This window comes from Camelus ferus, chromosome 17 (assembly GCF_009834535.1).
Source record: "Camelus ferus isolate YT-003-E chromosome 17, BCGSAC_Cfer_1.0, whole genome shotgun sequence".
NCBI lineage: Eukaryota > Metazoa > Chordata > Mammalia > Artiodactyla > Camelidae > Camelus > Camelus ferus.
The window spans coordinates 35940603-35956989 of NC_045712.1; the positions used below are offsets into that span (position 1 = coordinate 35940603).

Sequence of the window (16387 nt, forward strand, 5' to 3'; positions counted from 1 at the left end):
GGGGGACAAAGCACCTCGAGCTTTTTTGTTTTTTTAATCTTTAATCTTGAATTAGGCATCCAAAGTCAAAGCTTCATTTTTTTCCCCTGATACCTCCCACTCGGTCTACTGCAAAGTTTCTTGTTACAAGAATCAAATGAACATGTTGTGCAAACTACGAAGACTTGTCAAGCGGGATACAGTACTCCTTTGAATCTGTCCGTTATTAGTAGTAACAGTGATCATCAGAGTGAGTCATTTTTGCTAGTGTTCAATAAATTAATTCCTTAGAGATGAGCCTTTCCCTCTGGCGGTCACTTTATTACCTACAGACGTTTATTAAACACTGATCATATGTGCTTGGAAGGTTTGGAGCCAAACCCTGGCCTTGAACAGGTCAAGGGTCTAATACAGACCCTCAGGATCTTAGGTCAAGTCCAGCCCCTGAGCAGTGGTCACCTCAGCTCCGCCTGGACCCCCCGGGATTGAGGGCTCCTGTTACTCTGTGAACAGCCGAGCCCCCTCCGGGAGGTGACAGGAGCTGACTGGAAAGGAAAGCTCCGTGTGCGGGGAGGTTCACAGCAACACCGGAGCCGCGGACACGCACGACGGCACCGGACACGGGCCACCACCCGGTCTCCATGTGTGGCTGATGACAGCTCCCTAATACTTCAGAAATGTCGTTTCACTGGTTGGGAAACCTCCTCGGAATGAAAACCTCTTTGCCGGCTTGCTAGTGGAGGCAGTATCTGCAGTCTGGTTTGTTTTTAATCAGCAGCCCCGTCCTTAGGGCCCTCTGCCTGGGAAAGCCCACGGCAGGGGCAGCGAGGGCTCAGGCTTCACAGTCCCGCTGCTCGAGTTCGAAGCCCAGCACTGCCGCTGCCAGCTAAGCACCGTTCCACAAGTGACTTACGCTCTGTAAGTCTCAGCGTCCTTGTCTATAAAATGGAACTAATTACAGTACCACTGAATAGGGTTGTATGAGAACTGAACAAGGTAATACAGTAACCCTTCAACTGAGGTCCACAGGGGTCTGGGAGGAGTTTTCACTTGTGTTATTTCAATGAGAATCTTTAAAAAAAAAAAAAAATCTGACACAAGCAATATCCTGGATCAGGCACCTACTATACAACCGAGTGTCAGCACGGGATTTGGGTGACTGTGCTGGCATTTTTTTTCCTGGCCTAATGAGGAAAGGACAGAAACAAACCTAACATGAAATTAAGGCATTTGCACTGAGAGAAAACCAGTTTATGTCACTATAATCTGCACAATGAAACATTTTACAAGAGTTTGCACAGATAACAACGGTGGGGGAAATGTATCAACGGACATATGGCAGGACAGGCGGGGATGACGTTACAGAGCAACCCCAGCGCGGCAGAGGTGGGTACCACACGCTGCTGGGACAGGATCCAGCCGTACCGGATCGTCATCTGTTGGATCACGGCTAACTTTTACGGGCTATATTTAAATTGTGAATTCATGTTCTGGTTATGAAGTTGTAAAAGAATTATAAGCATAAAGATTTTATGCCCAGTTTTACGCTGATGGATATGTAAGTAACACTGCAATAAAGATAACCACGCTGTGGTCATGCGAGAGAATGTTCTTATTCGCAGGAAATACTTAAGTATTTAGCCGTGTAGAGGCATGATAGCTCGCATTGATTCTCAAATGTTTCAGTAAAAATAATCCACATATATACCTGTGTGTATATACATATATACACACACACACACAGAGGATATACATTAAATATATATAAAGAGAGAGGGGGGAGAGAGAGAAGGAAATGGCACAAAAGAGAAACAACCAGTGAACCTGGTTAAAGGACCTGTGATAAAGAACCACAGCATCTCATACCTAGAAGGACCTAGCCCCTCCTTCTTAAAGACACAGATGCAGAACTCCCTAAGGAGTGCTGTTAGACCAGTGACTCAGTAGCTCACATCTAGGAAAAGGGACCCAGCAGGCTGCCTACAAATACTCCTTCCTCCCCTCTTTGGGAATCATTGCCACGGGGAGCCTCTTTCTTGGATGCATGGTGTCCCTACAGGTGTTCAGGATATGAAGGATAAAAATCACAAATACAGTGATCAAAGCCATCAAATTAGGCTGCAAAGGATCTGGTTGGTGTGCTGTCAATCAGTGTCTACCAAGCAGTAGTCCAGATGGAGCTGTGGTGCAGTTGGGAGTGCACTTTGGGGAACAAGACGGACCTAAATAGGTTCCACCAAAGGGGAGTGCCCGTCTTCTTGAGCACTGACTCTCCAAGTCAGGAACCAACAGGCTCAGGATGGAGAGGAGCTGTCTCTAATGCAGCGGTCCCCTTTGCTCACGATGGGCGTGCCAAGTCCTCCCGTGCACTTGACCGAGAACAATGTGATGACATCACCCCGTCCAGGCGCGGACGTGTCCCAGCTCGTCTGAACACCCTGGCGCCCGGCACCTTCTCAGCCCACGTGTCGGTCAAATTTCCCAGCACATAAATGCAGGAGCCGGAAGCAAGTTTACCCAATGAAGGAGACACAAACCAAATCATGTTTTTTCAACTGCAGGTCCCAATTCATTCGTGGATTCTGAGGTCAACGTCCTGAGTCATGACCCACCCTTTATTTAGACAAAGTAAAATGCAAAGAAATGCAGGCAAATCAAGCTGCACTGTGCGAAGTCAGGGTGAGAATTACTTTGAGAAGCTTCTGTCTCCTTTATGCCAGTATGAGCACAAGGGCCACAATGTAAACGTTTTTCGCTCTGGGCCACGGTCACAATGTTTGAAAGCCACTGTGTCAGTGCAGAGAGGAAAGGCAAGAGAATAAGAGGAAAAGAGAGAAAGAACAATCAGGAGCAGACCCAGCTGGTCTGGTCAAAGGGAAGGGCTGGGCGCCTCCCTGTGCACACAGCGGCTTTACTGATGCGGCCGACCAGTAAACCCAGCTGGGCGAACCCGACTTGAGTGCGACTCATCTTTACGTTATAATTAATCAGACAGGTTTCTTTTTTTTCCTTTTTAAGGCAAAACAGACCACAACCTACACACATGAAAATGTTCCAGGGATCTGGAGCATCAGTCCCCATAATAACAAAAACTTACACTCTTAGGAACGCTTTCCTTGGGAGGAATATGGTAATTCATGCTGCACCAACTAGTCAGCTTTCAGTGACCTTCACCAAACAAGCTAATCTCTAGGTGCAGTAGCCACAGCAACATTACAGAAGCGGCCTCCTCCTCTTACTGTTCTGTGTCGCTCACGCCTGCCTTTCCAGGTTGTTCTGATCACACGCATGCTTCTGTGACCGGATCCAAAGTACCATCCCCTCCCCCCGAAATCCCAGACACAAAGTCACATGTTCCTGAAAATTATTTCAGTCTATGTGAGGAAGTCAGCAGATACAAGAACTTACGCGCCGAAGATACAAGGAAAAAAACGACCAAAAGGAAGTGTCCGGTACCAACCACGATGCAGCGGAGCCATCGTATTCAGGACGCACCCAGGTGTCGTTTTCAGCAACACTGCCTACGTGACCTGCCCTCAAGTTCTGCTCAATTCTGACTCCTAGAAAAGACTTGGGAAAAGGTTAAGGTCTCCCCAGCACCAGCATTAATGATCCCTGGAAGGAGAGACTCCTCAAGCACATGGAAAATCGGCCATCTCATGTTGTATTTTCATTAAATACCTTCCAAGATTACCCTGGGTGCTGATTAAATCAGTGTCTCATGAGCGGCAGGATGATTATTTTAAGTAAATGTATTCCTTCCAGGCCATCCAGATAAGTGGCTATTGTGTTACTACAAAACCACCATTTCGCTGTTGACTTTAGCTCTGCAGAGCACTATTGAGTTATTTCTTTTATTCTTTGCTGGTAGACATAATGACGCTTTAAGGCTATCAGGTTTTAAATGCTCAGTTCCTAACTGGCACTCTCCTACTGCAAATGCTAAAACAATAACATCTTCAAAAAAAAAAAAAAAAAAAAAAAAGAAGGGCTTAGGCTTCTGGTTCTCCAGGAGCAAAAGTAAAGAGATCAGGTCACCCTCACGAGCTGGACGACTGATCTCAAGTAGTAGAACATTCTTCTGTTTGTAATCAAGGCACCCAAATCAGATCACACACACAAGACTTCCCTCCAGCCGAGGACTGTGAAGAGCAGTTTGTAAGAAACCCTGGAACAGAGTTAACCTAGGGCACAGAGAGCCGAATCAGGCTGCCCGCGGCCAAACAGGCCTAAAGAAGTCTCCTGAGAGGCTGCAAGTGCTATGTCTATTAACTGCATGCATTTTCACATCCTAACATTACTAGGTAACAGAAGATACAGCGAAGCAATCCATGGTTCTGCAGCTCTCCTCTCTTGCTGGTGGTGCACAGAGCACTACAGTAAAAAAAAAAAAAAAAAAGTTTCTCAAAAATGTTGCCTCCATGTTAATAATGACTACCGACATCTCTGGGCTTTTTTTTTTTTTTTTTTTTTTTTTTTGCTCTTCTATAAATGTAAAAAATGATCCCGAGATGCTGACACCATTGCAGCGGGATTCCAGAATTATGCTAGCCTATTCCTAAACCAACTGGGAGCACCAGAGTCCAAAGAAGAACATTCCACAATAAAGTCTCCCCCGTGATGCTTCTGGCCTTACATATGAATACATCCTTACTCTGTAAAACACTAATGCTGTGTTCAGCGCAGGAGAAGAGGAAGAACCCCTCTGCCCCTCGGCAGTGTCATTCTGTTTCCGTGGAAACTGCTCTCCAAAACCATAGGCTCCAAGGAGGCCCTGCGTCTGTCACATGCGCACCTAGTCTCCCCTTGGACACACTCTGCAGCCCCGAGAGTCTACATACAAGTAAGTTCTAAGCGCCACGAAGGCAGGACAGCCCCCTTGTCCACCGATAAACGCCCCTTTCCCATCAGCATTCAGTCGCAGCTCGCAGAGCTGGTAACTACACAGGCCTCTGGCCTCCAACCTGAGCAGAGGGACCCTGCCGCTGGGCTCCAGGAAGGGACCTGGGCAGGCAGCAGCAAACGAGAAGCCTTTACTCTCTACCCTCAGGACACAAGAGCCACCGTGAGGTCATCATTCACTTTTCATTCGTAATAACACTGTTCTGTTTTACTGATCCTAACTACAAGGAGGCAGTACAAAACAGAGAAATTCATACTAGTGTCTTATTTTTTTTAAAACTTATAAATTAACTATATGAATGTTTAGTGAAACCTATTAGCTAGCTATTCAAGTCAGGAACGTGACTGCAATCTCAGAGGCAGAAAGGAGTTTCTGCTGCTCAGATAAAAGCCAACAACCCGAGCTGCCTCTCCCTAGCTCGGTGTCCTTGGGAGTAACATCCCTGAGTTCCTCAGGAAGGGGTAATTATACCTCCCAACAACCAAAAGCTAAATAAATGTAAATTATGTGAGGTTGGGAAACAAACTTTGATGGCTACCCCACCCAATCACTAGCGTCAAGATAATCTCGTGTGAGTGGCGGTGGGGAGGGGGGAGACACAGCGATAACCTAGAGGGCAGAGAGAGTCCTACCAGGGGGTCAACAAGGCCCAGGAGAGAATAGGGCCAGGCAGCTCCCCGCCCCCACCCCAGGAGCTGAGCGCGAGGGTAAGCACTGTATACACAACAGCCCATTTCATCTGCACAGATACTTTGTCAGCAGGTAATGTTACCTCACATTACTAACGAGGAAACTGAGGCTTAGGCAAATGAAAGTCCTACCAGCGAGCAAAAAGGCAGACCTGACATCTTAAGGAACACGCACTTCAGCCGCCAGTTCATGGAGAACTGAACCGGAAAGCCGCTCATCTTCAGGACCTGAAGACGTGTAACAGCTCAACCTTATAGACGTTTTTGGTTTTTTTAGTATTTTAGTGCTTAGAAAAAGAACTCTCAACCTTGCTTCCACATCCACAGCCACTCCTGCGAATACTGTTCAGCCGGCAATTTTAACTTTGAACAGGAACATTTAAAGACAAATATACCTTAGGACGAGCAGGAAAATCACTTTAACCCAGTGGCAAGTGACCTTCCAATGCCCCTGTTCTCTCTTTTGCCCCCTCCCCGTCGCGTTAGTGAATGCCTTCCCCCCACTATGTGCTCCCTCTCAGCTACGCAAATGGAATTTGCACCACTGTTTTCCAGTATATGTACTGCACCCTTCCAATGACATGAATGATCCTGGATGATTCTCTGCCTCTCTAGTTCTCTGCTGCTCAACTAGTCCATCAACCAACACATACTCATCTAAACTTCTAGAGACACATAAGGAGTATCTCCATTCCAGATCCCACGAGCGAGAGCCGCGAAGGAAACGACTTCCTGGAGTTAACAGCACAAGCCTTAGCATCCAGAGATAACGGTTAGAAAGACCTACATGTTCTGGCACTTGAAAACAAAGTTAAGGATGCCAAGCTGTTATCTCTGAAGAGGACAACCAAAATTAACAGCATAACCATGTGGAGAAACGCGAGATTTTATTATACTGCAGGGGACAAGGGGGCATCAGTCAAAGGCACTGAAAACAGAATCCTGACTTACGTTTTTCGTCATCCGCATGCACCAGGGACGCTGCCCTTGACAAAACATCCAGCGGTGTCTCCATTCCTGATTGGAGCCTAAAAGGAAAAAGAGAGGAAAAAAAAATTTTAATGGAATTCAAAAGACTCTTCTAGAAACCTGGTAGTTAACAAGCAGAATGATTCCTCCAACAAATGCAAATCACAATTCTGAAGATGAAACGCTTCCCACCCTGTGAGGAAATCCAAAGGACGCGGCTGGGGAACCCACAGAGAAAGGGGTTAAATTCCATTCTGTCTGCTCAGCCACACCTTGCCAATACCAGGAGGCAGCTCAAGTCAGAACCAAAAGGAGGGGCGGTGTGAATATTCATGCTCATGGTCCTTGTGCTTATAAATGTTCATGCGCATGTGCAACAACATGCCCGCACAGACATCCCCAGTGAAAAACAGTCCTCAGAACAAAGGCTACCCTATGAACACAGCATTACTACCAGTCTGAGATTTTTGTTGTGGTGGTAGTTGCTGTCGGTTTGTGTTAACAAAAATTACTAAGACTGAGTCATTCTATTGTTTTGCCTCCTCAGCTGAGGCTGCATAACCGCGTGGCTTAAAACACGCAAGGTACTCAGGAGAAGTGTGTGAATTCCAATGGTGAGTGAAACAGTATTTTCAGCCCAACAGGAATCTTTAAAATGTCATGTTTTGTAGCTATCACCACCACCTATCACCGATTTATCTAGTGCCAGGTTTTTTAATAAACCTGGACTTTTATTTTTAATTCTATTTTCTTAAATGCAAGCATACCTAATAAAAGCAAACTCTGCAAAAGATTTCAAGATGGTGAAAAACCTATAGAAAATCAGGCCATTTTTACCCAGTTTTCCTTTTTGGATTATTGAAATATACACGTGCACACATTTATTAGGAAAACAGACACACCCTCTTAGCGCAACAACTGAGAAAAAATACCTTCTTAAGGGCACCTTTTAAAGACATTCGGAAGGGAGGGTATATCTCAGGGGCAGAGCGCGTGCTTAGCATGCACAAGGTCCTGGGTTCCATCCCCAGCACCTCCATTTAAAAATAAATAAGTAAATAAAAATAAACCTAATTACCTCCCCTCCAAAAAAGAAAAAAAAATTGCCACCTAAAATTTTTTCATTAATTTTTAAAATGGAAATAAGAAAAAAAAATCTGGAGGGCTTATGGAAAAAAATAAAGACACTCAGCACTTATCAAGCATTCTTCACCATTTACTGAGTACCTACTACGTGTGTGCCAGTTACAAGACGTAGCCAACGGCTTTACAATATTCACACTTCAGGCCTCCAAGAAACACCAGCTCTTGATCTTGCCATGTGACTTCATTCAGTCAACATTAACAACTCCATACTAAGGCAGAAAAGTAAACAGAGCCCAGCCATTGCCTTCAAAGAGCATTCAATTTGTACAGGAGACTTGCCCACAAGAAATCAAGTTTAAGGCAGTGTTTTTCCAAAGCGTTTTGCAGTAGATGTTCATATTTTGTAAGAAAATTTTTTCTATGATACATAAGTTTGGGAAACACTAGACTCAACCAGATTAAGGAGTTTATTTTCCTTCCTGTGTTTCTGATATGTGGTTCTGCCTTCTGCGGGGGGCAAAGGCAGTGGGGAGCAGGGGTGCGTCCATCTGCTTGAAATCTCTCAAATTTCACTGGCCATTCTTTTAACCAGAAACAGCTCCAAGGGGACACTTAGGGAAATCGTGGATGGAGGCAAAATGTGCTCAGGGCCAAAACAGTGCTGTAAATAAAATCCTAGAGAAATACAAGTGAACCCTGAAGGTCTTCGTGGAGAAACAGGAGGTGAGTTGAGCTTCTGAAGAATGAATGTAAAAACAGAGAAGGTAAAAATGCAAGTAGAATCCATTCAAGAACAAGCAGCCTAAATCAGCTAGAAGAGAGTCAAAGGGGGACAGGAAGTGAGACACAGGGAGGGAGACGTGGACTGGAGCCACATCACAGGAGGACTGAGGGCTTTAACAGGATTTGGGCTGGATTTTGTAAGCATTAAGGAGTCACCGAAATAGCTGAGCAGAGAAAACACTTGGCCGTCCATGTGTTCTAGGAAAATGATTCTGGTAGCGCCATGCAGTCCCTTTCTACAGAAAAGGGAGCCGAAGGCAGGGGGACGATCTGGAAGACAGAGCGACTCGGCAGAAGGTGATCGGGGCGCTGTATGGGGGCAGCGGAGAAAAGAGAAAACTGCAGACAGAAGTCACAGAGCTTGCAAGGTCTCAAGATGTCAGAGGAGAGTCCAAGGAGACTCTGAGTGACAGGGAGGACGGTGAGGACAGTGAGGTCATAAACCAACCAGTAAATTTCTTCTTTTTTCAGAGTCAAGGGCAGGGACGGGTGATAAGAAAAAACAGAGGCCCAAGGGAGAAAACTGAGTGACGTTCACAGTCCTGATCTCCTTTGTAAACTAGAAAAGACCATCTCCGACAATTAAGGATTTGGGAACTCGTTCAAAAGCAGAGAAAACAAAGAAAAGTCTGGAGCTCCCTGATGGGAAAAGGTTTGCTGAACTCCCAAGAACTCAGTTCCATTCTGTTCACGCAAGCCAGTTTCCTATCCAGGCAAGATTTGGGTTTAAGGTCTTTTCTTTTGATTAAGTAAATGCTGATAAGCATTTCTACTCTGTAATGCAGTGTTTGGAGTCATAATTCCTTAAATTAATTGCCTCACCAAGCTGAAGGACAATCCTTTCAAAAATCTACATCCCAAAAGATACAACATTAACATAAGTCGTGAGTTATGCAAAGTATGTGCAGAAATAAAGTATTATGCAAAGAAGCAAAATATCAAAGCATAAAAATACCAAATGCCAAAGTAGACCCAGAATCCTGGCACACAGAAGACTAGGTATTTAAGTTTATTTACCCCAAGCAACTTACATTCAAAGTGGTGGGGAGATAAGCAATTAAGTGTTTAAGGTTCATCTGTAAGGCACTTGCCTTTGCAAACTTCTTAATGCAACCATCCAATCTTTATTACACAATTGAGTTCAGCAAAGTGTTCGGAAGAAGTCACAGAAAAAAATGAAGATATGATCCCTTAAGGAGTTACATATAGCCTTGTTCGTGAACAAGGATGGAAAAGGGTAACAAATTTAAGAGAATAAAAAAGAAAGTATAATTTCAGACTGAAATGTGCAGTATGTGATAAGAGAGACCGGTGTCAGCTGAAGTGTTTACCTTGTGAACATCTGTGTGTGTAGTGTGTGAATGAGTATATGCGTGCTTTAAAAAGCCACTTCAAAGGTTGCATCCCCCACATCTCTCCCCAGGGCAGTCACTCTCCTCCCTGACCTCTCTTACTCACCTGGCTCACACTCTGAATATCTCCTGGGTGCAAGTGCCCTGTCTCATCCTTACATGTACAGTCCTGCTGGACCCACCGCCCGAGGGAAGGCACAGAGGCAGGAATGAGAACCCAGCAGGGAGACTGAGACCAGCCCGGTCAGGACTGAGAGTCCTGTTAAGGAGCAGTAGCAGCTGAGTCTGGGGGAGCACGGAGGTGGGTGGGTTAGGAAAGAGCCGAAGGCAGCCAGACAGGTTTATGCTCGGTGTGGCAGGCAAAGGGCGGTCCTGAGCCCCTGAGCAGGCGGGGAATGTGTTATTAAGGCTGTTTCAGTTTAGCAATTGTGGGGAGGATGGTCTGACCCGAAGGGGTGAAGGGAGGAGTCACTGGTGGTGGTTCAGTGAGCTCTGTGGGAACCAAGTGTGAGATACGGACAAGAGGGAGGCCCGAGGGTACAGGTGGGAGACGAGGACCAGGGGCTAGGCGTCATCTAGGCACAAAAGACCCAAGTAAAGGGGGCCGATCACAGTAATACAAGAAGAAAAGCCTTCTGGATTTTATGCCTTGGGGGATATCCACAGTCTTAAGAAACCCAATAAAACATGTGAGCAACGTGGGGGAAAAGTATGCTTCCAGTATTTGATGGACGGTCATGCTCCACTGAGAAGGAAATCAGCATAACGGTTAGGAGGGCGACCTTCAGACCAGCCAATGAGTCTGAACCAGACACTTCTCATCTGTGTGTTTCCTCATCTGTAAAATGGGGATGCTGACACCACCTCCCTCATAAGGTGTTATGAGACGTGAACGGGCTCTCTATATATTAAGATAATTATTTCTCAAAACACACAAGAACATATTAAATAAACTGCAAACAGTGGTAAACCTACTGAAAAAGGGCACTGGCCACTACTTTAGATGGAGTAATCTGGGAAGATTTCTGAGATGAGAAACCTACAGGATGAGAGGAATTAGGCTGGTGGCGGGGAGGGAGGCGGGACAGACTGAAGCTGGACACGGAGACCTGGAGGGCTGCTGTGACCACGGCGCTGGGCCGGCGAGAGGACGGGAGGGGAGGCAGGGAAGCGGGTGCGGGCCAGGTCACGCGGGTTCCGCAGGGCGAGACAAAGCTAAGATCTTACGCAGCTCAGTGGAAAGTCCTTGAACGGTCTGAATGGTTCTAAACAGTGGGGAGACATGTCTGGTTTATTGTCTAACCTTTATGAACCATAAGTCACCTGCTACCTTTTGCAAAAGATTGTGCATCATCTGGAAAATATCTCTAAGGACCTCCCGATGATGTGCTCTCATTTCTGTGATAGTTTTTTTAATAACATCAATGATAACCAAAAGTATAATCAATCGAAATGCTGACACCTGGAACACAGTAACACCATTAATGGGAGAGGTATGCGGTTCTGGAAAAAGACATGAAGTCCATCTGTAAAGGTTCTACTCCACTGCAGCCCATTTCTGGCCTGTCCGTTCATCTGTTATCATGGCGGCTGTCAATTATGAACGTAGCTCATCATGGAGAGAACATGCATTTTGTTTTGTTGGGTTTTTTTTTTCCCCAAGCACTGGTCAGCATTTTCTCTGCCAGCCTCTAATTCCTTTCCTGAGACTCCCTCTTCCCCAATATGTTCTTCCAAATAGCTTAAGGTTGAGAATTAAGGAATAATAGGTATCACTTATAAAGCTACTAAAACTTAGGGACAACTGGTGCTAATGACAAGCTCAGCTCTAAATGTGAACACCACTATTTCGGGCTTCCACAAAAGACTGGGATTTTTTGCTCAACAAGAGAACAAAAGGGTCTATCTTGGGAATAGAATGATGGGGTGTATTAGATTTTTTTTTTTTCCAGTCAAGGGAATTTCAAGATATGTTAGGAAAGTGTTCCAAGGAGATTTCCAAGGTGAGAGCTACATCTCCTTGGCTCTTCAAGTAACAGTGGCCAAATTACAGCTTAATTTAGGAACGAGTGAGAGAACATGGAACAGCTGTCTTGGCTCAAGGGGAAAACCAGTGGAGGTGGGGAGAGGCACACTGACACCTCCTGATGCTCCTGCCGATCTGTCACAGGCCAAAAACCCGTCACCGGAAGACATCACTATCCTGGAATCATGACGGCATGTCCACCATGCAGATGCACATACTTCAGTATCGCTAATTCCTGCTTGCCCTGTTCCATCACTCCATCAGGACCACTACCTGAGCCAATCTAATTCGGCCTCAGCTAACAAAGTACAACTTAAGTCAAGCCTACACGTATGAAGTGTCACACCACGGCATGGCGGGGACGGGTCGTCCGGCCATCAGGAATTCAGAGGCTTTCACGGGGCATCTCCTATTTCTAGTAGACACTGTATACAGGCGTTACAGAAGAGGAAAAGTCAACTCACTGCCCTGGAAGCAACTGACACGAATGTCAGCCATGCTGTGTTTGGTCTATGGTTGGCTGTGTGTCTCAGAGAGGACAACTGAAATGAAATTTCAGACCCAATTGTCACCAGATTCCAGTGGCCACACGCAAGCATAGCTCCAGGCAGACGTGAATTAAGCTCCCAGCCGTCTCTTCTCCACAGTGTGTCCAACTGATGCCCTACTCACTTCTTGCAAAACATTCTCTGTTAACACCCAATCTCCCATCATCTCTGCTCTTCTCGCTAAAAACCTCTTTTGTGTTAACCCTTTCTTCTCCCACTTTACCATCTGCTAAATCAGCAGAGCCAGGACTTCAGCATCAGAAAACCTAAGTTTGAGCCTTCCTGCAACAGGTTCACTCACTTATCACTCATCACGGAAAAGCCTAGTATGTTCTAGAGTTTGCTCTGAATCCCTAGCATGAATGGCGGGGGCCAGTCTATTAACCGCTCCAGGCCACAGTTCCCTCACTTCAAGAAAATGGTTAACCACACTGCCTACTTCCTGAGGTCACAGACTTGGAATGTGGATTGAATGATACAACATAAATGAAAACTTGTGAACTCGTGAGAAACACGGGTTCCCATCCTGCCCCGACTGCCCGCTTACACAGCACACGCTTTCCGTAACACACTCGTGTAAATTACCTCACTGGATTCTCACTGTGAGTTGGCCAAAGAGGATTATTACATTTTCCTTAAAAAACCAAGGAGCCAAGACTGCAAGTGACTTCCTGAAGAAGCGAAGACTAGAATCCAAGTCTCCTAACTCATCATCCAAAGCTGTTTTTACTGTTCTTGAGCTGATTTTCATAAAGACATTTTGGAGAAAAGCACAGTTGCTTTAGCTTATCTTAAAAAAAAAATAAGCAAATAATTAAAAAAAAAAAATAAAGAATAGCTTCCAGCAGCGACTAGGACAAGACTTCTAGTCCTGTACTCTTTCCCCCACACCTTGACATACGTATGAGGCAATAATCTGATAATTTCTAAAGAAAGCAAAGGAAGACGAGCCCTCCCCTCCCAGGAACATGAAAACCAAGCCATATTTTACTTTCTTTGAAAGGAGACAGGCATGGGGTCCCATGAACAGTAACCCAGGCAGGGAAGAAGGCTCTCACACCGTCCACTGGTGACAGGGTGGGCAGACACAGGACTCCCGGGGGCCCCAGCAGCATGGGAATCCAACACATGCCCTGAGGGCTTCAGTCTCCAAGAACAGGTTCAGTATCAGAGGATGGTTTCGCCTTCATCATGCTCCAGAAGAGCTGCTGTTAGACTCCAGTGCATACCTCTGAAGGCTCAGAGAATGATGCTTTAAAACGTTCACCTCGTTGTTTGTACTTCTCATGACCTTAAATTGTATGCCACACTCCTAAACAGAGCCAGCCGCTATTCAAAATACCCCTTCAGTGGTCACACTACCAAAGGAGGGGCATAAACAGATGGAGCCGCTGCCCATCCGCCTTCCCTCATCCAGGCTGGTCCCGGGCATGGACCCATCTCACCATGACCTGAAGCATCCTACCAAGTTCAGTAGCAGAAGGACTTGGCCAACTTCCGCTTACATCCAGTTCCCTACTTCTACACAAATCATTCCTGAACATGCATTTGAAGGCCAGCTGTCTGAAATCTGAACAATACGTCTACACGTTCTATGCTTCCTTCCAGAGAATTAAAAATACATTTGTGTAAAGCCCTTAATAAGGCTTCTTTCAAGGGCTTGTCAACCTCAAATACGAACCCCAGGAATGTGAGCCAGCTCCATCGGCAGTCTTCTCACTGTCCTAGAAAATGAAAGAACTTGGTAAGCTGGTACAGGACGTACCCCTTCCAGAAAGGTTTAATGCCCCTCCCGTGAAACCTCTACAGGGCAGGAGGCAGGTCTATAAGCTGCGCGGCCTCTCATCCTCCAAAGTGGGACCCATTAGGTGTCAAGAACAAGGCAACCTCAGGTGCCTGCCCTCAACATAGCTCTGTCTCCTGCCCCACCTCCCATCACATCAGCGAGAGACTGAGGTCCCAGCTGGCTTTCGCTGAGTAAGGGGTACCACTCTGGGTGGAAACCCCTGCGTGAATGCTCACGTCAACCACATTAGGTTTTCTGTTGCTAAAATGGCCCAAGGCTTGACTCTATGGACCTCCTCAGCCTGGGGGTGGTAGGGACGTGGCATTTAGTCACCTTGATGACCCTGGCAACAAGAGCTGACAGACAGTGACCAAAATTCTCAGCTTCTGTAATACAGTTTGGTATCCATGTGAGCTATGCAAACGCATGGACTGTATGAAAGCAACCACGTGCCGGCTGAGAGCCGCTATACAGACTTAAAGCTGCAAAACCAAATTTAGGTTACAGCATATTTTGTGATCTTTATGTGCGGCTGCCCAATGCTGGTGTCAAACTCTCACTGCTGGCTCAAGTCCACCCATCCCCCTAGAGTGCGCCCTGCAAAATGCTTATATAGGGGCATGGGTGGGGCTGAGGGGGCCACACCGACGCCACTGTGTCCGAGGAGGAAAAATACACTTCAAGTCTGGACTTTCTGAGTAGACTAGCAATTCCCACCACTTTTCAAAACTGTTGTCAAGTAAAAAATGCACTTTGCTTTTCTTTCTCGTATTTAAGCTATTGTGACTCTGTCTCTTCATTTTTAAGACCTCAACCTCCTACAGATCCTCACATGAAATAAAAGAAGCTCTTCGGCATTTTTAGTTGATTCTGGATATGCTTGTTCTTGCCATCTATTTTATGTGGATACGCAGAATCTCCTAGTCACAAATACTGAGGTGGCACATCCTCTCGGGGACCTTTTACCACCAAGAATGAGAGACGTGGGCTTGTATTATAGTCCAAGTTGGCAAACTTCCCATAAGACCCCAGTCTAAGTCCTCACTGTGCCAAAATCTCAACTCCCAGCCTCTCAGCAGCCTAGACAAAGTCTTCTTACCCACGACGCACTGCATCATCAGGGAGCTCTCTAGACACCGGTGTCAGTAACTATGGTTAATTCTCATCACTTGCGGTAGTTGTGTTCTACAGTCCCCGAGAACACTAAATTAGTGAATGCTGAACCACTGTGCCCGGGATGAAACTGCCTCAAGTATTGACCTGGGGATACATACACATTTTAGTGAGGAGGCAAATTCACAAATAGGGGACTCCACGAAAAATGAGGATGGACTGTATCTGGTTATCAGACCGGAGGCAGGAGATCCAGGAAGCACATTCTATCAGGGTTTCCTCCTCTGCAAAAGGGCTATTACACTATATCCCAGGTGGAAAGAATTTTTTCTGATTTCAGCACCTCCTGAATCCACTCCTTCCTTCCCTACCTTGGCAATTAACACTATAAAGAATTGGCAGTCCAATTTCTAAGTCGCTGTGTTCCTCGTGTGTTTCACTGTGAACAGCCCCTCCCTGCCTACAGGCTCGGCATCTCTTTTCCTTGCTCTTACGCTCCCACATTAGACTCGATCAACTTCAGACAGGCTCCCGGGAAGAATCACAAATGAGCCTCAATTAACACACCTTTTAGAAACATCTGAACACACACAAAAACGGTCTCTTTCACAGGTCCTCACAGTTGCAACAGCTTGTTTAACACAAGCCATAAACAGACAACTTGATATGCTGAAATTGCCACACCATATCCCTTTTAGCTACATTAGAATTTTCCCAACATATTTGATTTTTACCTCCTAAACTTATGATTTATTATTTTATTAAGTCACATTCAAAATTGCAAAGCAACTTTTGCTATGGTTACTTTACTTCTTATTTCATTAAGGCAAACTAAAAGTTGTACAGCAGAACTATCCAGGAGAGAGATGCCTGGAAGAGACAAAGTAAAATCTTCCTTTGGGTTTGATTTGGCACCACCAGAGGCTGATGACAAGGCTGACTCCCTAAGGAGTTAAGAGGAATTTCCCACTACAGAACTCTCATTCAACAGACCATTTGAAAGTGAAAGTTTTCACTTCATAATTATCATTTTGTAAGAAGTGTTAAAATCTTCAGATACATAGTTCAGAATCAGTTGGGGGAAGTAGCAATGACTGTGTTTATGAAGCTCTTTCAAGTCTTCAAAGACTTTTATAAATAACATATTATAAAA

At 45.6% G+C, this 16387-nt stretch overlaps 1 protein-coding gene across 2 annotated transcripts in view; it reads right to left on the reverse strand.

The window, feature by feature from the left end:
• Positions 1-16387, reverse strand: part of TAMM41 (TAM41 mitochondrial translocator assembly and maintenance homolog) — a 219933-nt gene that overhangs the window by 115538 nt on the left and 88008 nt on the right. For both annotated transcript variants that reach the window (XM_032458987.1, XM_032458988.1), the window contains exon 8: positions 6523-6599. In XM_032458987.1, the coding sequence (XP_032314878.1) occupies positions 6523-6599 (77 nt within the window). The remainder of the gene's footprint in view (positions 1-6522; positions 6600-16387) is intronic.